This window comes from Electrona antarctica (assembly GCF_951216825.1).
Source record: "Electrona antarctica genome assembly, chromosome: 4".
In the NCBI taxonomy this organism is placed as follows: Eukaryota; Metazoa; Chordata; class Actinopteri; order Myctophiformes; family Myctophidae; genus Electrona; species Electrona antarctica.
Window position 1 is genome coordinate 19,334,909 of NC_136809.1, and position 24,291 is coordinate 19,359,199.

General features: G+C 42.6%; 1 protein-coding gene across 2 annotated transcripts in view; it reads right to left on the minus strand.

The window, feature by feature from the left end:
• LOC306921386 (myosin-9-like) overlaps positions 1–23,961 on the minus strand; it is a 36,507-nt gene extending 12,546 nt beyond the window's left edge. Inside the window, exons 1-24 of one of the 2 annotated variants that reach the window (XM_079498495.1) lie at positions 23,741–23,961; positions 17,515–17,705; positions 16,773–16,913; positions 14,098–14,254; positions 13,934–13,961; positions 13,184–13,277; positions 12,713–12,733; positions 11,772–11,864; positions 11,397–11,460; positions 11,176–11,274; positions 10,571–10,714; positions 9,096–9,191; positions 8,869–8,945; positions 7,695–7,889; positions 6,796–6,969; positions 5,349–5,522; positions 5,135–5,249; positions 3,110–3,300; positions 2,801–2,922; positions 1,967–2,036; positions 1,698–1,858; positions 1,066–1,174; positions 439–570; positions 64–270 (exon numbers count right to left, since the gene is read on the minus strand). In XM_079498495.1, the coding sequence (XP_079354621.1) occupies positions 64–270; positions 439–570; positions 1,066–1,174; positions 1,698–1,858; positions 1,967–2,036; positions 2,801–2,922; positions 3,110–3,300; positions 5,135–5,249; positions 5,349–5,522; positions 6,796–6,969; positions 7,695–7,889; positions 8,869–8,945; positions 9,096–9,191; positions 10,571–10,714; positions 11,176–11,274; positions 11,397–11,460; positions 11,772–11,864; positions 12,713–12,733; positions 13,184–13,277; positions 13,934–13,961; positions 14,098–14,254; positions 16,773–16,913; positions 17,515–17,700 (2,850 nt within the window). In that variant the 5' untranslated portion in view covers positions 17,701–17,705; positions 23,741–23,961. The remainder of the gene's footprint in view (positions 1–63; positions 271–438; positions 571–1,065; positions 1,175–1,697; positions 1,859–1,966; positions 2,037–2,800; positions 2,923–3,109; positions 3,301–5,134; positions 5,250–5,348; positions 5,523–6,795; positions 6,970–7,694; positions 7,890–8,868; positions 8,946–9,095; positions 9,192–10,570; positions 10,715–11,175; positions 11,275–11,396; positions 11,461–11,771; positions 11,865–12,712; positions 12,734–13,183; positions 13,278–13,933; positions 13,962–14,097; positions 14,255–16,772; positions 16,914–17,514; positions 17,706–23,740) is intronic. The other variant, XM_079498496.1, reaches the window with a different exon arrangement.
• Positions 23,962–24,291: the final 330 nt, after the last annotated feature.

Here is a 24,291-nt window from a genome sequence, read left to right on the forward strand (position 1 = left end):
CCCCACGATGTCAGATGATTTAATTTGGGACACTCCATACAGTTTCTCATAGATCCAACTAACCGTGATGTTGGTCTGCATCTTCTTCCTCTCCGTCTGCAAATGGGTGACTCGCTCCTCTTCTTCTTCCACACGAGCCTCCAGGTCATGCAGGATGTCCTCCAGCTCCTGTTTCCGGGTGGCCAGACGGGCTCTCATCTCCTCTGCCTCCGCACAAAGCTCCGTCTCTGCCTGGAGTTGCTCCTGAAGGGCCAGCTTTTCGGCATTCATCTGGCCAAGGAGGAAGGATCAAATTGAGAGTGAATGGATGATCACAGAGTCAGATACACTTAAGAGTAAAGCTCTTTATTTTGGTACAATGACCTTGGGTCAGTTGGAACCTACACTCACACATTAGATCATTATTAAAACACTCTTGATGAGGGGACTAAACCAGACCTGTTGCTGCTTGGTCTCGTACTCATTGACAAGGTGTTCAGCCTGAACTTGTCTCTCCTTGATCTTCAACAGCTCCTCTTCTTTGGCAATGATCTCCTCCTCCTGCCTGGTGACCTGCAGGAGCGGCTTCACCTGGAAGACAAGTTCAAGGACCACGGCCAATTACACATTATTGTCTGATGTGAGCTTATGAACCGTTTCCGATTATGATAGCAAGAAACGTAAACGAGACAAAAACTAAATACACTGTACTTCACTAGTTGTTACAGGACATGGCAGGCTCTGGGATACACTACAAGAGCCATATAACAGCATATCGTTGACAATTCATAAATCAACACCCTTTACGTCTGTGTGTTGGTTAAAAAAATATTTCACCAATGAATAGTAAAAACCGCTTCGGACAAAACCTCTTAACTCCATTAGACCCTCAAACTGTCTGCGAAAACAGCCAACTCCACCACCTCTCCTCGAAAGTAATTGACAATATATAAAGTCACACCAACTTTGATGAGGCAGTATTGCTTTGCTTTCAAAATATAAGTTTCTTTTTCATTTTCTGAAAAATGAACATTGGAGTTAGGTGCTTTCTTCCCAACAGCAGAGATATGGCGTGTCCATCTGTACCTTGGTGAAGAGCCTCCACCACTGCCAGTTCCTGAGTTTGAGGTAGGCGGCGCAGTTTCTCTGGATCACCCTCATTGCTGTCAGCTGCTGCTGCCTCTTGGCAAAGGCTCTGAGAAAAACAAAATACTGTATTTATACTTGCCATAATAAAAACATGCTAGTTACTCCATGATTGGGCCTGGAATGTCATTTTATGGGCACGGCCAGCTAGCCATTGGTGGTGTATACCGGTATTCTTTTAGGGCACAATGACCAAATGACAGGGCAGAAAGGCCATGATTTTAGGTCCATGAGTTTAGGAAATAATTACATTTCAATACATATTTCACCGTTGCTAATGCCATGTAAACAAAAGCGATTTGGTTTATTTGTATATTATGTATTGGCATGTATAGAAACCACCATGTCAAAACGTAATGCGTTGCACACTCAACCCAAGCGTAATCAGAATCACTGGACTCTTGAGGATGGAATTAAGAAATCTCAAAAAGGCCCGGGCCGGCCTAGCAGTTGTGTCTCTTCCCCCTATATCTCTCTCCCCGTTTCCTGTCAATCAAAGCCACCGTGGACTCGGGGCGTAACAGTTATTTTATTGGTTTGTCATTTTCCCCTAACTAATAAATCCTCCATACTTGCGGGCAACGTATCCTCTGCACCAGGCCTGGAAGCTGATGATGACGTCGGTTATCTTCATGTCCCTCTCTTCCTCCAGGTGGGCCAGAACACCAGCTCTGAAGAACACTTTACTCTGGCCAATGCGGAACAGATTGGGGTCCAGCTCCAAGGCGTTGACCTACAACAGAGAGAAGAGAAACGTCTTACTGTGGAGAAATTTGTAGTCTTAGAAAAAAGTTAACCACCCATACCAAGTTTCCTTGGTGTGGTCCTTTTTCTGACTTACCATAAGTACACAGGCCTGCTTGCCATCCATGAAACCTTTGGGAATGGAATTGGGGGTGAGGATTTCGTACCTGAAATAGAGGAAGACACACATTTTTAATTCTGCAGCTCCTGCTCCTTAAACAGTGGATTTATGGTGATTAAGGAAAAATCACACCCATGTGAACTGAGTGGTGCAAATCCCCTCCCCCCCTCTCTCTGTAATTAGCAGGCAACAGTATCTCTCTCCGTTACTGGCACAACAGCACCACTTTTGCCCCTACTGGTACTCATAGTCACATAGGTGAAGACAGACATTGCTGTTCCTTGGAAAAATCAAAAATTCAATGCGCCAATTCCATAAATCTTGATACAGGTTGGGACGCTAATCACTCATTTACAGGTGCTCACTAATTTAAGGGTGAATCGGCAATTTAAAGTTAAAGAAATCATACATCATCATGACATGACATTTTGCCAGTCATTGTCAATGGGAATTTAATTTGTGTAGGACGAAAATCTACATTATAGGAGGGGCTAGCACTCCTCACAAATACATAACAGAAAATGAATCCATTTAGGGCAGATTCACACTGTTGATTTAAACTGTTCCCGAATACAATTGCCTGGTCCCCCCTGGCCATGATTCACATTGGCCTTGATCTTTCAACACCAGAGTACACTTCATTCAACTGTATTATTCAATGTCTTCACATTGCATCGATCCTATCAGAGTACACTTTGGTCCCCCGAGACTACCTCCATGCGGTCCCGGGAACGGTTGGGTTCACACAAGTGGTCCCAAGTGCGCACCGGGGACCATAGTGTGAATCTGCCCTTAAACAAACCACATTACCTCTGTCTGAACTCCTGGAAGACTATGCGGTTGGGGAAGCCCTGTCTGCAGATTCGGATCCCCTCTAGAACACCATTACACCTCAGCTGATCCAGGACCAGGTGGGGCTCCAGTTTACCAGCCTGAGGGAGACAAGTGTTCAGACTCAGAGGGCCATTCCACACATTTAATAGAACGTTGTAATCGGCCATGGAATATAATGCAGTAATCCAAAATGGATATATACCGTTTGTATGTATAAAGAAACAAAACAAAAATTAATTTAAATATGCATTAATGTGGTTGCATTAGTTTCAGCAGCATCGGTACCTTCTTCTCGTGGTTGGGGATGATGCATCGGACAAAGTTCGGGTTGGTGTTCCTGAGAGTGGACATCAGGTTCCCCAGCTGCTCCTTGTAGAGTTGGCCAACAGTACGGAACATGCCCTTGCGGGTCTTGAAGGCCCCGTGCATAGAGTCCGACATTCCTGCTACCTTGTCCAGGCCAACGATACGGTCCACTGTGTAGAGAGGGAGACGACAGGCAGCAAGAATCAGAGTGCAGCCTTAACAATTTTAACTAGCATGTTCGCCAAACTTAAAGGAGCATTCAGTGATTTGGAAAACCACCCAGTCCGCCACGGTAACAAAATGTGCACATGCACACGCTCTACAGTGGGGGGGGGGGAAGTGCAACAGGCCAACAGCATGTGCACCAAGGCCCCCCACTCGATCATGATTGGAGGAAGCCTCCTCTCATCCCGCTTGGATGAGGGCTTTGCCACCCGCCACCTAAACTGAAACTAGGGTTTTGACCCCAGGGGCTCACTGGGGACAGGGAGGAACTCCTTATATGGTCAGCACACTATAGTAGGGAGGATTATCCAAAAAAAAAGAAAAAATAAGTGATATTTGAATGAAGTTAAATCACTGAATATACCTTTAACACATACACAACCAAGCATACAGACCCCGATTAAATACTTTCAACTTTTCTCATAACAGCACAGAGACTCACACAGGGCCTGTTGCAGATATGCTTCGTCATACCACAGTGTATTGCGGCTAACAGACGATCTACAAGCTCAGAATGTGTAGCATCCACGGTGCAGTGCATGTGGTCTTGTATCTCGCCCATGCTTACTGCACGACACCCATTGTAGAATGAAGAATAAACCATGCTTTAGCTGGCGGCACACTTTCCTTTGCAACATTGTGCAAAATGAATCAATCTATCAATTAATTGCAAATTAGCAAGTTACAATCAGCAAAAGCCTCAGACTTTGGAACAGACGTGGATACATTTACCTACAAGCAGAGACATGGAGAGAGCGTTTTGGAAAGTGATGGAAATTGGATGAACACAGGCAAGTGATTATGCTGGCATCATGTAGTCCAACCGTGAACATGAACCAGTTTAACAAGGTCGAGATGCATAGCTTGCCCTGAAACATATTCAGCCAGTTTGTTTATTCTCTGTAATGTTATGCACATTATGCGGCGTAGGGACTACTTTGTCCTTTTTTGCAAGCAAACACCCTTGCATGATCGAGTAGATAAATTATGCTTTTTGAAACTATATGGAGAGACAAAGGAACAGTGCAGAGCATCAGTAGTTGAAAAAAAGTGCTCTGCGATACTTGGCTGTAGCAATCGTTGGGTGGTACACCCAACGATTGCTACAGCCAAGTATCGCAGAGCACTTTTACACTCATGTAAAAATGCATGTGAGGTGTAATAAATTATGTCAGAAAAGATTATGTTGGAAACCCTGGTATGGGCATATCTGCACATCCGCCACAACTTGAGCTTCATATAGTAGGTTAACATACTCTACCATACGGATTGGTTAAAATTATGTTTTATTCATTAAAATAAGCAGCTTTAAAGGGCCACTTCACTGGAAAAGAGGAATAAAGGTTGAAATCAAGCGGCAGTTAAATTATGCCAAACGGCTTGAATTGACACAAAACCCATCATCTTGACTGCAGGTTTGTCGACACAACACAAGGAGGCGTCACACTACAACCTTTAGTTGTACTGACAGCAGTTAGAGCTTCTCTAAAGCAGTCAAACCTGTGGTCACTCAACACAAAAAGGGAAGACTCTTGTGCATCAGTGAGAAGGTCAGAATCATCATTTTGAAGGCAGCCTACTACAACCTATTTTACCACAATTTTAAAATGTATATTGTGTTTATTTTTTAGTCTGGCGATTTTATCCTGTGCCAGAAACCTTTTCATTAAACTTAATCAAGGCCTGCACTCTGTTATTCCTAAATAGCAGCCACACTGTTGTGCCTCCATTTACATGGATGTGGAATATCAATATTTTGGGTCCAATTTGATGACTTACCGTCTCTCCACAGATCAGCAATAAATTTGTCTGTAGACTGGTTGAGCAAAGTGGCCACACACTCATTCAAAGGATCCATGTTTTTCATCAGCCACTCATCTGCCTTGTAGTCCACCTGCACGATAGCAATAAATGAAAATAATTTAAAGTTAGAATTAAAGTTAATTGATCATCATAATCTTTTTAATGTTCCCTAAATGCAGATAATGCTGACCTTTCCAGCGTAGTGCATGATGCAGAAATCAGCATCATCCTTGAGTTTCTTGGGCTTCTGGAACTTGGAGTTTGAACCCTGCTCCTGACACACCTTCTCCACAAAGCTCTTGTCCGTGGCCTTAGGGAACCAGCACTCCTCATCCAGCAGAGCCAGGATACCTGGAGGACCAGACTGAAGATAAGGACAACATTGAATGGCTATAGTTAGTCAGCAGAAAGCAATTTAATAAAAACACAGCCTGCCTAATAGATCATGCATGCTGCAACTCATTCGAAGCAGCCATTAATCACTGGCAGCTACCCAGCGCCATCATCAGAGAGACCAAAAGAGAACGCAACGACAGTTCAACTCATTGTTCCAAGTTGGAGGGAGGGTGGAATGACATTTTACTCAAGTACTGTATGAAGATTAATCACATTTGTGGAAGACAGCAAACATAGGCCTGTCACAATTACATAATCCTTCTAATTCAATCATTTGATATAATGCAATACATTTTGCCACATTACTGCCCGACATGTTGTAAGCTTGTAGATCTGCCATTTTAACTTTTTTTGGTAGAATTTAAATAGTCCTGCACACCGTCTTCACTTACAAAATCAATTTACCTACAATGTAGAACGTTTTGGTCGCTCTGACCTTCAGGTGTGCTTCTCTTCAGACTTTAATATATAACATTCTTTGTATATTTGAGTTATTTTCATATCTGCCCTGTGCAATAAGAAATACAACTTGTATCCATATGTTCAATACCAAAAACACAATTAAAATCGTTAATCGCAATCATTTGTGGGAAAATGAATCTTAAATTTGCAATGGTGACAGCCCCACGGGACGTTATCTGCCAAGTTCGAACATGTTCGTACCTAAAGCTTTACACCAAATATGAAACGGTTTAGCCGAAAATCAACTTTTAACATTGGCCAGGTTGCTAGGCAACGCCTCAGTCACCCCCTGCACCAGGATTTTTACAAACAGCCCCCATAGACCTCCAGGCAACGTAGGATTTTCTATGCCTCGTATCTCTGAAACTACAAGCGCTGTCCGTGGCTTTGATCATCTTTCCGAGGTTTGGATGCGATTTTGTATTGCATCGCTCCCGATAGGTTAATGTGTCTGGCGAAAAAAGAAAAACGCGTGAGTTAATGCATTGCTAACATAAGCCAATCGTTACAATGGTGACCTCCAAGCCGGAAAATGAAAATAGCCCTGGCAAGGTTTACCTACACTCTGCTGCCAGTTAGTGGCAGACAAGAGTTAAGCTGCAGCCACATGCACGGCCAGATGCAAAGCTAGTCTACCATTCATTGTCAATGGAAGCCAGCAACATAAAGATGCATCCAATGTTTGTACAGCTACATATATGCTGTGTAGCTTTGCATCTGCACGTGTGAAATTTCATGCTTCTCTATGAGGTGGATGCAGGGCTGGAGGTCAATCTTACATGCTTCTCTATGAGGTCGATGCAGGGCTGCAGGTCGAGGCCGAAGTCGATGAAGCTCCACTCGATGCCCTCCCTCTGGTACTCCTCCTGCTCCAGGACGAACATTGTGTGGTTGAAGAGCTGCTGCAGCTTCTCGTTGGTGTAGTTAATGCACATCTGCTCAAAGGAGTTCAGCTAAAAACACAAAAGAGAGCTGGTCAGAGATATGAAATCATTTCTAGAATGTAACAGCACTATTAAGCAAATACAAATAGATCAGCTACTTCATGTTTTTCATGCGTTTGTGAATTGAAAAATTGAGAGCACATTCGGAGGGTGGCAACGCTAAAGTTTATCAGCAGCGCAATTGATGTCTTGGAAGTTTGACACTAGAATGGCTAAAAAGGTGGTCCTATTGAAAACAGACCACCCATCACAAGATGGGTGGTCCGTTTATTTCATTGTCAGTCTGTACACCCAATTCAGTTGACCAGGTTCTCCAAATAAAATATGCAATATCCGTTGGAGATTATGGCCATCATGCCTGGTGGGGTCAGCCAGTTAAACCATCTAAAATAAATAGAATTAATGAGTCAGGTCTATACTGTATAAAGCTACACGTCCCCTTATAATACCGCTCGGGCACCCAGATTGTGGAACGCACTACCAGTGCACATAAGGTTAGCACCATCCGTCCCCCTGTTTAAGTCACGTTTGAAAACCCACCTTTACACAGAGTGTTTAACTGTTTTATAGCCATTTGTATATACACATTCCGGTCACTGGTTTTTGTGCCATTTTCATTGTGTTACCGTTTGTCGTAGTTTTTAATCTCACTCTGTGCAGCACTTTGGAACTATGTTTTGAAAAGCGCTATACAAATAAAGATCATATATCAATAGTGGAGAAAAGTGCCTTACCTCAAAGATCTCGAATCCAGCAATGTCAAGGATGCCAATAAAGGAAGCCCCCTGTCTCTTGGTCTTGTCCAGCGCTTTGTTGATCCTCATGACCAGCCAGCGGAACATCCTTTCGTAGGAGGCTTTGGCCAGAGCCTCCACTGCAAACTCAGCCTGCTCCTGGGTCTGGGCTTTCTGCACGTAGTCCCTGCCCACCTACACCATACGTGAAATGAGGGGACCATATGTCAATCAAACCTCTAACTGCACATTAAGATTAGGTTTACACAATCTGATCCAATTCATTTGGGGTTTATAAACACGGGTGCACACAATCAATGCGCCAGTGCGCACGAGTCGTCAAAACGTTTGGTGCGCAGTAGATCAAAGGCATGTAAGCGCATTTGCGCACCCAACAGCTGAGAGACAGGGATTTAGAGATGTTAACGTCCTGTAAGTAGACTTAAATAAAACTAGTGTAGACTAATCAATACAAGTGGCTCTTATTTTGATGAGGCAGTTTCTGCACAGGAAGTCCGTTCACTTGTAAACAAGCTACGATGGATGAGCTGTCAAAGTGCTAGTCGCTAAACCACGTTAGAGACCATATTTACAATATGAAAACTGTCACTTATACAATGAATCACTCACCTAATGCTGCCTGCAGGTGCCATGTTTAATTCCAGCTACATTGTCTATGTGTTGGACGTTTGTGGTTGTGCTAATGATAAACAGCTGCTGCCAGTGGGACCTTACTGCTGCTTAACGATGACACTGTCTGTGACTACTGTAGGTGTACTAGTGTAGCTTTGCATCCGTTTCATCTGCCCGTGAGAAAGCAGCATAACGTTGTGGCAGGATACGAACGTCTGTACCCCCCCCCACCCGCACCAAACTACATGGGCAGGTGCTCCTTTGAGTACTAGCCCAAAATAATAGTGTGCACCCCTGTTTATAAATGAACATCAAACATCAGATCAAATTCAACCAGATACAAGAGCAAAAAAAAAAAAAAAAACACAAAGAAATGGAGCACTAGTGTATTCCAATGAGCTTGGTATATAACAGAGTGAATTGTGCAATTATGTACATGTGTTACATATACAATACATTTTATGCATTATATGTGACCAAATAAACCCATTGAACAATGAGCTTGGCAAGCTAATGATCAATGGCACCTTCCCATACCCACCTTGATTCTGGGGGACAGGATGGCCCGTGTGAAGTCAGTCACATTCATACCCAGCAGATGACACACTTTCTGGGCAGCTGTGGAGAAACAAAAGATGGTTTAAATTTAGAAGACAGAAGAATGGGGAACAATAACAAAGTCAGAGAGGGTGTGTAAAGAGGATGTGATAATATCACCAGTGTAGTAATATATTGCGTGCGTGTGTGTGTGTGTGTGTGTGTGTGTACCCGTATCATCAGGCATGGACGCCTGATCGGAGTGACGTTCCTTCTTGAAGCTCATATTTCCAAGTTGCAGAACAGCAGACACTACCTTCAGCAGGCCTGACAGATAAACAATGAAACTGTTACAATGGCTCACTGTCTTCTCGTAAAAAGGTCAAAGAATTAGGAGGCAACTTTAGGGATATAAAAATGCCTAATTTGCACAGGGACTACCCTTAAGTCAGATCTGTGAGGTTAGGCTTTGGGATAGTGTTAGTAATGGTCGGACTAACGGGAGGTTGGCCCAATGCCACGCTACCAATTTGCACAACATTCTTAATCAAAATCCTTTTTAATGCAGGATTTTAGGGTAAAACATTTCCAAAAACACTGTTTAAGCACAGAAACAAAAACTTTAAATACTGTTCTTTCAAATATTTGTTTTGGGGAACATGCGTTAACCAGTATGTATACAATTAATCAAATGTATTGGCTGGCAAGCTTGTGATAAGAAGTTCCAGGGTACCATCCATCGAACTCATTAGTCACTGAGATAGTCTTTTGATGCCTTTACCTACTTGGGCTCGTCACCGAGATAGTCTTGACGCTTTTAAAAAATATATATCGTTACGGTTCACAAGTACAACTCTGTTCTGCTAGCGCATGTAACACTCCGGTTCCAGTGTGATGAAAAAAAAATAAAGCCGCTGGCTTATGCCGTCTATGGGAAGTTTGTAACGAAGTTTTGTCCTTTCTATTAGAAAAGTCGCCAAGGACTTATTGAACTTCTTTTTCATGATGTCCTTTTTCGTGTTTTATAACATGGTAAAAAAATATATATATATATATATATAAAATATATATGGTGGCGGTCTGGGCCTTTTGGCGCCCCCTGGTGGCGATGAATGAGTTAGTAACGCCCAAGACGAAGTTTATTGATATGAAAACGGATCGCATCGCTCCACAGCCTAGGAGCGCCTGTTGTGCAATCCTCGATGTTGCGCAAGAGTGAGACGTCATTGAAAATCTCCCTCCTCTGTTTAGCAGACAACAAAAATCTTAAAACATTAATAACTCTCGATCTAAATCATCCCATCTAATTATAAAAAAAACATCCTGTGTTAGACGGCCCTGGAGTTTGGAAGCACTTGTTGGAAATTTTTCAACGGTCCTGCGTACCACCCTTTCTAAATTGCTCTTAATGCAGGAGGCAGCCAGATGTTGCGTTATTGGAAACTAGCGCTTACAAAGTCTTATACTTAGAAATTACCTGCACAGAATTTCTTGACAGGAAGTAGCTCATAACATTTTATGAAATGAACACATTGCAGATAGTGTAGAAAGGAGGATAATTCAAGCTTTCCATACAGCTGCAATGTTGTTGATTATAACGTTGTTTAATACAACCACATAACTTCCAGGTACAATGATGTCACGCACATAGCCTCCATTGGCCATAAAAGCAATTCCAGACATCAGAGGAGGTCCAGTATATCTACCTAGTCTTTCCTCTTCAGGGATGCTCATGATCTTGAAGGCATCCATGGTTTCAACAAACAAGTCCTTGTCCTGCTGACCGGGGATGGTGACGTTTCCATTGGACAGGAAGCGGTACTTGCTGTAGTCCTCAAGGCACAACTCGGCTACAGAGGGAAATTAGGGAGATGACGATGTTACTGATTGAAAATATCGATGTAGATGACCTTTTCCTGTTTAGTTGTTCGGTACTGTATATGGGACAGTAGAGAGATGGGAAACAGAGCAGAGGGGGAGATGTGCAAACAGGTCTCCAGATGGAATTAAGAGTGGGGACTTTGCCATTATACTATATATATATATATATATATATATATGCACGTGTGTGTGCACATCATCATCTACCAGTCCAGTGCACCACGAGACAGCCTTCAAAAACACTAATGTAACTGAGAAACGGGAAGCTCCATTTCTTGTGGCTGCCCAGTCCGGCTATACAGTAGAAATGCCTTGCCTCTTGACCTCACTCTGTTACCAATGTTATGTCAAACAACTACAGCAATGTCCAATTTATTCAGTATGATAGCGATTCATGATCTGTAAAAACAAACACTCCTTTGGCACTTACAGCGCATCTTGTCCCCAGCCCCAGTCAACATGTAGTAGAAGACATGGAAGGCCCTCTCATCTCTAGCCTGCCTGATGGCTCGAGACTTCTCCAGCAGATCTGATGGCACGCTTGTCAAGGACAGACCATTTTTAGAGCAAACAGCCACAAACAGTTCACCTTGAAATGTTGAGTACGGCTGAAGTCACTCGGTCAAACATTTCAAAATTTGAAAAGGATACAAGTTTCAATGTTTGCTCCAACGATGTATCCATTGACATCAAAGTTGATCCTGATGAATTTTCCCTACAAGAGAAACATTGTATACAGAATTAAGTAAGCACTAAGCAGCAGAACTAGAATTCTGCATTTTGAATTGGTTGTATTATATCTGAAATTGTATTTATTTACCCCTTGAGATAAACCATCTCATAATCATATTAGAAGTGTGCATTGGCACTGACCTCACAATTCAATAAGATTACAATTCACCAGATAACGATTCGTCAATACAAGGAGTCAGGTATACATTGCTGCACGGATGAATCGCGATGCATTGCCCAATCGATTATTTTTGACACCACTAGGCTGTATAATAGATTTATAGCAGTCCTTACAAATCTGGAGGAGTTATCATTCTTGACCGTCTTTGCATTGCCAAAGGCCTCCAGGATAGGGTTAGCCTGCAGCAGTTGTTTCTCCAGTTCACCCTGGAAGAGAACAGTCGTAGAAATTAATAAGTTCTTGATGCATGACACAACCACTCCAGTTGTAGCTTAGCTCTTGTTTAATTGTTGTCCCCCCTACCATTCAGGACAATATTGGACTTACAAAGGCTTGGCTTTATCACTGCACATACAAAAAGCATAGCCTCCGGAAACGTTATCATTTCCCCATCCCATCAGCCCCACACAGACAGACAGACAAAATGTTAAATCTTGCACATTCCAACACAAATTGCAAAACAAGCCCAGTCAAGAACAAACCCAAGTAAGACCATCCTTGCCCATGCAGGTACACAAGAACTCAGCGAAGCACATACAAGTTAGCCGGGCTTCCCCAAGGAGCTGCAGGAGTGTATTGCAACACACCCCACACAAGGTTAGGTAGATACTAGTTTTACAACAAAGACTGACTGGATCGGAGGAAACAAAGGCTGATGGGTGGAGTGGGATCCTCTGACCACATACAGCCTTAAACTAGGCACACACACACACACACCAAGGGCCAATTCAGCGTTTGACAAACCTAAGATAGAGTTACCCCTAAACTGCTCTGGTGTGTCACAAGGTATTTTAATACCCAGAGGGGAGACAAGTCATTGTGAGAAGGCGTGTCATTCCCTCTTTGGAACACATTCCAGCTCCTTCCCATTCAGGGAGAGCCATCCTTTTAAATTTAAGTAGCACTGTGGCCTAAACTTAACACAAGGAATTGCTTAGGAATATAAATTCTAGATAAAGTATGGTTTTTATTTGGCGTTAGTATTGTAGTGCTTGGAGCGAGAAAGAAAAAAAAAAAAGACACCACAGTATGGCATCGAGTGTGATGAACTCACATGTGACAATACAGCACTGCCCTAGAGATGGGATGAAACAGACAGAATTTAAACACTTGGCAAATGATACTTGCCGTGAGCACACACACGGTTAAAAGGTATACAATCTGAAGTGAGACACATTCTAGTCTCACTTCTGGTCAGTGTGGAGAAGTGAGACAGGCAGGTCCAGGCTTGAAAGAGGAATGTGTGGTGTATGGCATTCAGCAGCTTCAGGTAGACCGCACTGAATCAGGCTAAGATGAGGTCTCTAACGAGACAAATATTTAAACCACTGCTCCTGGAATAACGGGAAGGTAAGAGAGGAAACGGAGGAGAATGGCACTCCTGTTCTGCTTCATGAGGTGGTGCTCCTGTTCTCTGCTTCATGAGAGGATGAACATACTGCAAAATATCTTGAATACAATGAACACATTTTACAGTGCAGGGTATGTGCATCAAAGTGGATTAACAAGTTTTTGCTTTACCGACCTGATCTTTCTTAGACTTGAAGGAGGAAGCAACATGGGCAAGATACTGGATGACTTTCTTGGTGTTCTCCGTCTTGCCAGCGCCTGACTCCCCTCTGAATGACAAAGACGAGATTAACATAAGACAAGTGTTAAGTACATTACGTATTTTGTAGCAAGCAAAGGGGCTTCATTCTGTATCAACAGGTACTATAAAGTCAAAATAAGTCTTAAGGGCATGGCCTCCCTGTCCAATCTTTAGCCATCAACAGAAGTTACTAGGTATGAAAATTGGTTCTTGAAATTCACACCAACTTATTGACTGAATCAATAATCAGCTTGTGGGTGGGGGAGGGTAGGATAAGGGATTGAGTTTTATTTTATCATGACCGTTTAATACTTGCCCCTGGGCTTGTCATAAAACCTAAATAAAAAGATTTTGAAAAGAAAATAATCAGCCAATTGTGTACAGTATGTCTGTTCTCTGCTACAGCGAGTTATAAAAGAAAAGACATTTACTTTCATAGTGGTGTGAGCTGTGATTAGTGTGCTATTATGAGAAGTATTGGTGCTGCATTTAGAAGCAGCTGCATAATTGCAAAAGCAAACACATTTCTTTGCATTTTACAGTACATAGTACAGTATAGAAAGGATTGTGAAGCTAGATTACAATAAAAAGCTTGCTGAACAGTTGTAGTTGAGAACCGTCCAGAAATCGAAACCTAAACACCGTCTTTAAAACACAAAATATGAATTGAGCAATATGACCTACGTGCAAAGGATGGACTGATCTTCACGATCTGTAAGAGAGAGGAGATGCAGAGAAGAGAGTGTCATAAGCAGACATATCAACTTGATACAGTTCAATGATTAACATTGCCTAGCTCAACAGACATGACGCGTGCCTGACTGGTGCTACTAAAACTATGACTGTACCTTGCATCATGCTTCTGTAGGCGTTGTCTGTGATGGCATAGATGTGAGGGGGCATCTCATGTCTCTTCTTGCCCTTGTACATCTCCACGATGTCCTCAGAGTAGATGGGCAGGTACTTGTATGGGTTGATCACCACACAGAAGAGACCCGAGTATGTCTAAGTAAGCATACAGAGATAAGTTGTTAGCAGGAAGAATGAGGACTCCTCCAGGAGCACAGAAGTAAAGATTTCTACAAGGCTCTATGCGTTCCACAGTCAATCTTATCAGGAAACTCTCCATAGTGTATATTGTCAGTTGTCATATTACTGTACATTTTATTGTCTCCACCAGGCCGAAGGCATGGGGAGAGAGTATCTAGACTCTGGCACCGTTAACCCGGTCGATGCCAAACTTTGCACACACTCCCTGGATGCCAACGATGAACCTCTGCCCCGCATTTTCCAGAAGGCCTGTTATAGCGCCACCATGAGGCAGCTTTTCACATTTACCTAAAACTGCACCGATATGCGTGAAACGTTGCATGCACACTCCCTAGAGGCCAAGGACAAACCTTTGACCTGCATTTTCCGCATCTGCCTTTTATAGCGCCACCAGGAGGCCGACTTTTGTAAAACACATTTTTTGATATTACTCCTCCAGATTCTGTACAAAAATCTCACAAATCGTTACACAGTATCTCTATGGTCATGTGCTCAAGTCGGATCTGTCCGATATTTCATATTCCATCCTGATTGGCTATAATTGGCTTTCACAGTTTGCCCCGTTTTGAACAAAAGCCTTAAATCATGAACGCAGCATGCAATTTACGTGAAATCCTTCACACATTTTCTTACTAGGCTGAGGAATATATCCCACCCTTTTCACATTGGCCTGTTATAGCGCCACCAACAGGTTGATTTTTGCAACACCAAAACACATTTTTGGAACAAAATGCCTCAAAACATCCAATTGCCATCAAAGGCAAACATGTTTATATTACTCCTAAACATTTTGTCAAACATCTCACACAGTCCTATCCTCCTGGTGGAGACCTGTGCCCAGAAAGGCACTTTTTCTAGTTTTCACTGTTATATTCATCAATGAAGTCAGAAGAAATTAGAGCCATGCTACTCTCAGACCAGCCTCTCGACTGTAGCGAAAATAAAAACGTTTGCTACTGACCAATACAAAGACGGCTTGTGTGATGTGCATTTTATACGTGTGGTGGGACCGTGGGAGGCTCAGAGAGCATCCACCGCGGAAAGTGGGCTTTGTAATCACACAAGCCGTCTTTGTATTGGCGAGTAGCGAAAACGTTTTTTTATTTGCGCTACAGTCGAGACCCTAACCCTGCATTTCATGTGAGCGCAGGAAGTTGAGAGCAGAGCTACTCTTTACCCCACTACTAGAACACTGCAATCCCTGAAAATGCATGGTTATTTTTTCCTAGGCTAGAACAACCAAAAGTAGAATGGAGCCTTCAGCTATCAGGCTCCTCTCCTGTGGAACCATTTTCGTTCCAGGAGGCAGACACCCTCTCAGATAAGTAAGCTTAACAATCTTTCCTTTTTGATAAAGCTTATACTGTGAATAAGGGCTGGGCAGGCTTAGGCTTGCCTTGGTCTAGCCCTTAGTTTTGGCTCTTGTCTCATAGACTTAAATGGGCTGCGGATCGAGGTGTCCATGGACTACAGCCAGGTTATGTTTAACATTTCTTCCTGCTAAAGTGGAGTGCTACCTCGTGGGATTGGTGGGTCTCTGTAAATTAAAGAGCATGATCTGGGTCCGCTCTATATCCGTGGTTCTCAAATGGGGTACGCAGAGGTACAACAGGGAGAGAAAATAGAAAAACTATAGACAGAGGAAATGTGCTCAGGATGGTCTAAAGTCAAGTCTTTCGTTCCTTTTATTTGTAATGTTAGATTCAATATATTATTCAAAAGGTGGGTTATTGTTCATTCATAGCATGGGGTGATTATCTCATACAGTTCAGTACTGTATGTCCAAAACTTGTAGATGTGCTATTTTTGCTTTCGAATTTAAATTCGAAAGCAAAAATAGCACATCTACAAGTTCAAAACGCAGCGTATATCTGCCGTCTTTGTATGACACTGTAGTATAGCAAAGTATGGAGTTATGAGGTTTCTGCCCGTCAGCAACGATATGCTAAGTTTTCTCCTTTTCTAAAGCGTGAGAACCACTGCTCTATATATAAAGTGTCATGAGATACGATTTGTTGTGATATTTAATTATATAAATAAAACTGACTTGGCACCAATATTTATGCAGTGGGGTGTGTTCTCACAAACGCATGCACGGAATCACACATAAGATAGAAAGGGGTGTGTCAGTTAATGTGCACGATTCGGTCTATTTGCACAGTTAATTTGTTTAAACCTCCATTTATCCAGGTAGGTTGCTCACACTTTGGCAACACCCTGCTTTGCACTCACACGATACAATTACACACACACACACACACACACACACACACACACACACACACACTTGAGGGCTTCCTAGTTGAACTGGAGCATTTGGGGGTTCATCAGCGGTATTCAGCAGTGGCTATTGTGAGAGTGGCGAGTGTTGCTCATGCATCCCCCCGCCGCCCATTTCTGTACAACTACATGCATGTGACTACTCAGGATTTATCCTATTAATCGCATGTCAAAAGCAGTCAGACAAACTCACATAGATGAGTCCAGAGTAGTATCGGTCCTTGAGGTTGTGCAGCACAGAGGCCTCGTTCAGGCAGGTGAGTTCAGCCATGTCCTCCACCTTGTCATACTTGGGTGGGTTCATTTTCTGGATGTCATCCTTGTTCACCTTCACCTGTGATTAACAAAAAAAAATTGACTTTGTCAAAAGGCTTGAACAGACTCATTATCTGCTCAGAGTGTGTGGCGTTTTTCTATTATTCCAAGTGTTGTGGATTTCAACAGTTCAGTCACTCTCACACCTGGTCAATGATGTCTATGAATTACAATGTAAAAGAATGTCTTATTGCATCTACACTGTCATCTCTAAAAATACTCAGGTTCATTCATACAATGTTTAATACTAACATTACGTGTTTACACATACTACCTAAAACAAGCCCTTAACAGATGAATGTTGTTTTTGCTCAAAAGGCCAGTCATTAGTCCTACAACCCATCTCAAACCCTCACCTCCCACGGGGCAGCACACCTAAACCTAACCCTCTCCCAACCCTTAGCGGAAGTTAACGCACCCCTCACCAACCTTAATGCGGTCGTCTTAACGCACCCCTCACCAACCTTATGTCTAACCAATGCTATGTCTAACCAAAAGGATGCCTCCCAAATGGACAAAGTCTTTATCAGCCAAGGTGAGAAACCTATACAGCATCTTTAAGTTTATTTGATTTCTAAATTCTTATCCTTCACAGCAAAAACAGAAGAGTTTCCCCTCACCTTTTTACCAGAGTCGGCCAGCTCCACCAGACACTCCTCGCCATGCTCCTCCTTGACGGAGCCCGCCTCAAAGCCCAGCTTCTCTGAGGGGATCCATACCAGTTTCTTGGTGGACCAGTCAGCCTGGGCCAGAGGGTTACTCATTTTGCTGCGGTCCCCATAGAGGAACTTGTCTGCATCAGTCATTGTGTCTTCAGGAGAGAAAGAGAGAGCGTGTTAAGTAGACAGAGGGCTGGTCAGAGTGCAAGAAATGAAATACACCTGGGCTGCAAATCCTAGTCCATCAATATCCATGAAGGCCTCCCTGCTCTGCTGAGAAGTGGAAGTTAAGCAATTTTGACATTGGCCATCATTACCACCCAAAAGTTAGTACGTCTTTGGGGCGGGGCAGCCCATTGATCATTTCAGAAGTTATATGAAAATCTACCGTTCCATTCTTTTGTTCAGACTGAAAGGAGCAATTCCAATAATAACCTGCCATGTGTCGTGCACAGTTCATTTATTTTATGAACTAGTTTAGTTCACAAATTTAAAAAGGAACTAGTTCAGTTCATAATTCAACATTTTGAACTAAAGTTCATGGTTCCAAAAAATGAACTGTTCTTTTTTCTTATTGCCACAGCCCATAGCCATATAGAGACACGGGGACTACAAATGCAGGCCAGCCCATAGAAGTCTTGATATTCAACTGTAGTTAGACTACTTTTAAAATATGAAATTAACTGACTATATTGATTTGAATAAAAATATGTTTCCAAATGTATGAAGTGTCTGTCAACATAGTGTTGTTTTCTCAATAGAGGATGTATTTCACATTTAATTTACCACTTGAATGAGTTACCCATAATGTTAACGGAGCAAAGGGGAGACGGCAGACAGAGAACCTGTCGCTTTTAAGGGACGTCACTGCCTTTACGAGGCTACGAGCGCCGACTTTGAAGAGTGGAATTCTCAATATACATCCCGCATTGGCAGCTGCAGTACACAGTTGAAACGGACCAGAAGTGGGGCCGCTGTCTCATTTGGGGGGCGTGAAATTTGTAGTCAGTGTGTCTCTATAGAACCGCAGACTTTATTGAATAAAATCACACCCGTGTGAAGTGAGTGGTGCAACTCCGTGTGGGGGTTCCCGGGGCGTCCGCAACGCATTGTGAGCTTGTAGATAAACTATTTTCAGCATGGAACATGGGTACGACGAAGAATAAATCAGGCATTACTGCGCTTCTGTGGAGGGAGGGAGATATATTTTGTTGGCCGAACGAGGCGATCATGTATGGACAGTTGGACACATACGACATACCTCATCGACGCAAAAATAACAAGCAATTGGAATCTATTTTCCGTGGCACATTATAAACACGTTTACTTTACCTCCTCAGTGTTTGGGTCGGGACATGTAGGTGTATGTGTCTGCGTGCATATGCGCGCTCCAGTGAAATTGTGCGGCTTGAGAAAGATTAGTTCATTTGTGTTGGATAAGGGCTTATTGGTGGGTTTTCCGCTAGATATTAAGGACTGGTTAGAGTGTGTTTTAGCGGGGGTTTTGCCTGAACGAAGTTGAACGTGACGTTGACACACGCCAGAAATGAACGCGTTCACAATGACGTTCATCAGGCAGAAATACAGTACGTTCAGCCGAAATAGGAACGCGTTTGTGAATTATCGTTCTTTGAACGCGTTCGGGTACATCACTGGTCGTGCAGAGAGAGGGTGAATCAAATTAATGTATGAAATAACATTCTGAAGGATTAATGGGGATAAATAGAAGACGGTTGAAAGAACTTTGTGTAGACACACACACACACACACACACACACACACCAATTAAATCCCTTAAATTACTTTGTTTACTTCTAGACTGTTAGAAAATGAGGTTAGGTTACTTAACAGTTCATGATTATTCTAGCCCTAAGCCATGCTGCTGTTGACTAAGAAATTACATACATTTGAACCTTGTTTTCTTCAGGAAAGTCCTGTTTTAAGGATGGATCACATGGCACTGATTAAGCAGACACAAATCGTCACATGACAGAAAAACAGTACTAGTTTAAGCATATTTGAGGAACAGAGGCGAGAACATATAGTTCTGTTGTCAAGATCTCTTTGAATAGTAATAGTCCGGCAGCCGGGGGTGTGGAGTGGGAAATTTGGCATATCGTTTTTTTATTGGCCTGCCCTAAAATACTACATAAATTCATGAATGCACCTGCTGACTGGCTGTGATCATTTTTTGTATAGGGGGTTATTTGGGTTGTAAGGCCAGAAACCTTGGTTCGTGTTAATGTGTGTGTTCGTGATCTTTTTCTGAAGGTAATAGGTCTTGATAGTAGAGTCTTGAAGAGGTCTGTGTCCTGTATCCTGCGTCTTGCTTGTGTCCTGTAGATTCTAGATCATTGGAGATACCGTGTGCGTTGGTTGGCATCCGAGGGCTTTCTTTTGTACTGTTCAGGTCATTCTCATGCTGTCAGAGTGATGTGTCATCATTCCCATATACGAGGATCCAGATGCTGTCGGAGTGATGCGTCGTCATTCCCATGAAGATCCAGATGATGTCGGTGTTGGTCTGCCCCATATATGGGTATTCAGGTGATGGAAGAGCAGGTAATGTTCAGCTCCATATATGGAGGTCCTAGTAATAGCCTAGGCTCGATGGTCGGTCATGGTACCAACGTGGAAAGCCTTCGTAACAGGTATGGTCACATACAACCCCATATAAAAGAAATAGCTCAATGCTCACAGCCAGTCAGCAGTTGGATCCATGCATGTATGTACTATATAGACCATATTTTAGGCCAATGGACTATAAGTACCATCACACGGCAGCCATGTTGGTAGTTCATATCGGAAAAAGCAGGATGGCAGGTAGGGGTAAACGCTTCACTGGGGTCTTCTTCAGTTGGTACTGTAAGCTCTTCTGTAGGTGGCCAAATTAAGGCTGTAAAATTCCCCAAATATGCAGCTGGCATTATGGAAATTTTGAAAACATGGGGCCACTGAGATTACAAAAACTCTATTCTCCACATTAGTTCAATTAGAAGTAAAACTTCTCACTTAATGCCATTAAAGTTAAGGAATCACCCCTAAATCATGTAATTTCTGTCTCTCCAGCTCATGAACTTGTTCGAGCAAGTTCATACTGTAAAACACCATGTTTGGAGAGAAATCTCATTTCCCTAAGCCTAAGGTATAGTTTTTCAAAGCAGTGCCATTCTAATATACCATCTCCATAATGTACCTGCATGGTTGGATGTTACCTGCAAAGATTAAGGGCCGGGGTGTAAAACATAAAACAAGCGTGTCATGCTCAATCTTCTGCATAATGGTTTAGTAGTATTATGACAGTTATGTTCAGTAGCCCGCTTGTCAACTGTAAATTATTTTCTATAGTGATTTCTTTAAGTAGCTCCAACCCCCGGAAGTTGTGAACTGTGAAATATTTTGTTGAACTTTGACTCAATATGACCTCGGCAACATCCTTGCTCTCAACAACCCTTTTAAGTCACTCACTGTACGTCTTAACATGACTCCATCTTTTCCACCTGTTCATGATCCCTTCACCCACAGCTGGCCTGCATTCCATCCTCACCCACTCATTAGAGAGGGAATTCCACAAATTCCCGATCCTGCCATTGCTTTCCTTACCATTATCCGACCCTCATCCATCCTTCCGCAACTCCCTAATTTACAACACAGCCATTGACTACCGAGCTACCTTTTAAAATGATCTGCTAATGGAGTGTGTGACTCGATTCACAACAGAGCCTTAAGCCTTTCCAGTTGACTGTTATGTCATTCTGGCTTCAGGTAGAGAGAAGCTGACATATAAAGCCAACAGAGGGCTTCATTCCTTCACAAGAGTGCCGTCAAAGAGACTGGAAGGAATGCTGGAAGCAAGTTTGGGCAGAGAGAGAAATGTAATTATCCCTGACCACACCCTACGGAAAGACGGCATGTGTAAAGACACCATGCTTTATGCATGGTGTCTTTACATACAAACATTTTCAAATAATCAAAATGCCATCGACTCATTAACAATATTGTTTTAGTTTTCCCTTGACCGCCCCATTAATGACAAGCCTAAAAATAGAACAGGCAGTCTATATATTGTGTAAACAAAGAATGAATGGCACTATACAAACATCTTCATGTATAGCATTCTGCTTACAAGAGATACAATTTACACTTCCTTAATGAGACATTTCATAAGCAGCCTGCCTCCATGTTCACCACACTAGTTCTACTGAGAGAGACCCCATGATTCAGAGAGCGAGTCACAGGGAACACTGATGACCGAGGGCAACAGTAGCTGACAATGTGTTCTGAGAGAGAATGTTTGTTTAGAGAGGGATAAAGCAATGTGCATATTGTGTCATCTATGTCTCCAAGTTCATTATGAGCTCAGACTCAGAGGAAGGGGTGTGGGGGAGGCTTGTCATTCTGCTGGTTCTCATGCAGTCTTCAAGAGACAATAAAGTGGCCAACACTGGTAGCCATTAGCCAAAATGCCAATATCTAATTCTAGATGCAGAGTAATAAAAACGACCGTTTCGGCATCTGCCTTCTTCAGGCTATGAATCATGATTATGTATGGCTGACATAAACAAACGGGATGAGTGGGCTGCGTTCTGGGACAAAATTCTGCAGAAATTACAATTACTACAATTTCCAGTAGACATGGTGCCGAGTAGGTAGCCTCGGAAACCCAGACGTTTTTATTTCCAGTAGGCCTACCAGTCTACTGAGTAGGAGACTGAGAAAGTACATGTGAGGTTAAGCTAGATGGGGTCCAACAAATAAGATGCAGAGCCTAAAAGAGAACTAGCAAGCAAACATTTCAACTTGTGACATTCACACGACCAAATGTGGCTTTGACACAGGCTTTCCATGGGCCAACTTCCTCAGGAAGTTGCACATGTACTGCCATGTCATTTGTTGCACAATTTCAGTTTTCAGATGCACACTCTCTCTCTCTGGGAACTTTTGATATGTAGCCTATTCAGACGAGACAGTAAAACCAAATGTGAATGCTGTATATTGCTTCCAATGAAACTTAACACTTCTACCCCTGGACATGGCCTATACAGAACAGAGATGACCTCAAAGTCTGTCTAGCAAACAATGTCACATATAGCCTTCAGGGTAGGTGGGTGATGCAAAGGGTTGATGAGTGAAAATTGTGTTCTAAGGGAGAGAGTTTGACAGGTGCAGTACTTAGTTTAGACAGTTTTTGGTTTAGACTAGTCATTGGTTAGACCTACAACTACAACCCATCTCAAACTCTCACCCTAAACCTAACCTCCCATGGGGCAGCACACCTAAACCTAACCTTTAACCCATGCCTAACCAATGACTAGTCTAAACTAAGTATGCACCCCAGTTTGACATTCCTCAAGTTGATTTAATCACTTGCTCAAGTCCACATCAAGTCTTACAGTTTCTTGGCTGAACTTGGGGGTTCCTCCAGGTCCAGTACAATTCAACACCATCAGTAGTTCAATACAAAAAACAAAACAAAAAACATAGCAACTTTGTGCAAATAAAAATAAACCAATTTAATCAATCAAGACATATTGCCAAAATAAGCCATTAGGCATTACCATAGCCTGATGCTAGGACTTGTAGTGAATGCATGCTAAGTTTGTATCCTGAGGGATACAGATCAGGGCGTGTTCAGTTTGCTTTCTGGACAAAGTATTGCTACCAAGTTACATGTCAGCTTCTAAAGGTAATCTGAAAATCTGGTTTTACAGACATGCAAGGTCATGCACCCACTGCACACTTAAATAAATTGGCCTTCTATAACTGCCTATGCATTGCATTGAAGTGAATACCACCATTTTTGTGAGACAGGCTTATAAATATTCAAATGTAATAGCCGCACAATAAATGCAAGAATAGTTTGTTTCGTTCGTTTGGAAAGGAGGGGGTGGTATGCTTATATAGGAAGTAGCAGATATCTGAAAAGGTTTGTCTTTTTTAGACCAATATGTTCACATAACATTTCGATATTCAATTCAACTAGGCTATCAAGGTAGAAAAGGGATGCAGCAGTTTGAGATGAATACTGGTCGCACAGGTGCTAATGTTTTTTTTTTTTAAACAATGAAAAACATCCGAGTGACTACCGTTTTCGATTATGTCATCTCAGCAGGTTGGTTATCATAACAGCCCAAGTGTGCTGTAGGGTGTAGGCTACTCTATGAAACTGCAATCAGAAATAGCCTACCTGTTTTTCAACGTCAGGCACTCTGTCGGTGAAGCTCGGGTGTGATTTTCCGTGTCTGCAAACAACACAAACTAAAGTCCTGCGCGACAACAGTTTCACAACAACTAAACACAAAGTGTGTGCAAGTCTCTCAAGGTTGCTTCCTTCTTCGCGTCTCTCTTTCTCTCGTCCAGGCTATAATACCTGTTCCGTCATGCGTATTGCGGTCCAGCTGTGATTGTTGTCCAGGTTCAGGTGTGGCTGCTGAGTGATGACTGATGGGACCGCTTGTATCTTTGATCCCTGCTATCCAATTCAATTTGGTCACTTTGACTTCACAGGTAGCTTAAACAACAACGCCCCACCCCTCTGGTTCTATGGCAGAGCAGCAGCCCAGGGGGCGTGGCTGCTAGGTATTCATCAATCACATTCACTCACCTTACCTGTTGTTTTAGTAGGTCAGTGATGGCATATAAAAGCCTGGGTACCGAGGCTATAGATAGACTATATATATATATATAGTAGAGATGGTTAAAGTTAAGTGATTTTCTTTGGTTAAAATAAGTGTTGAA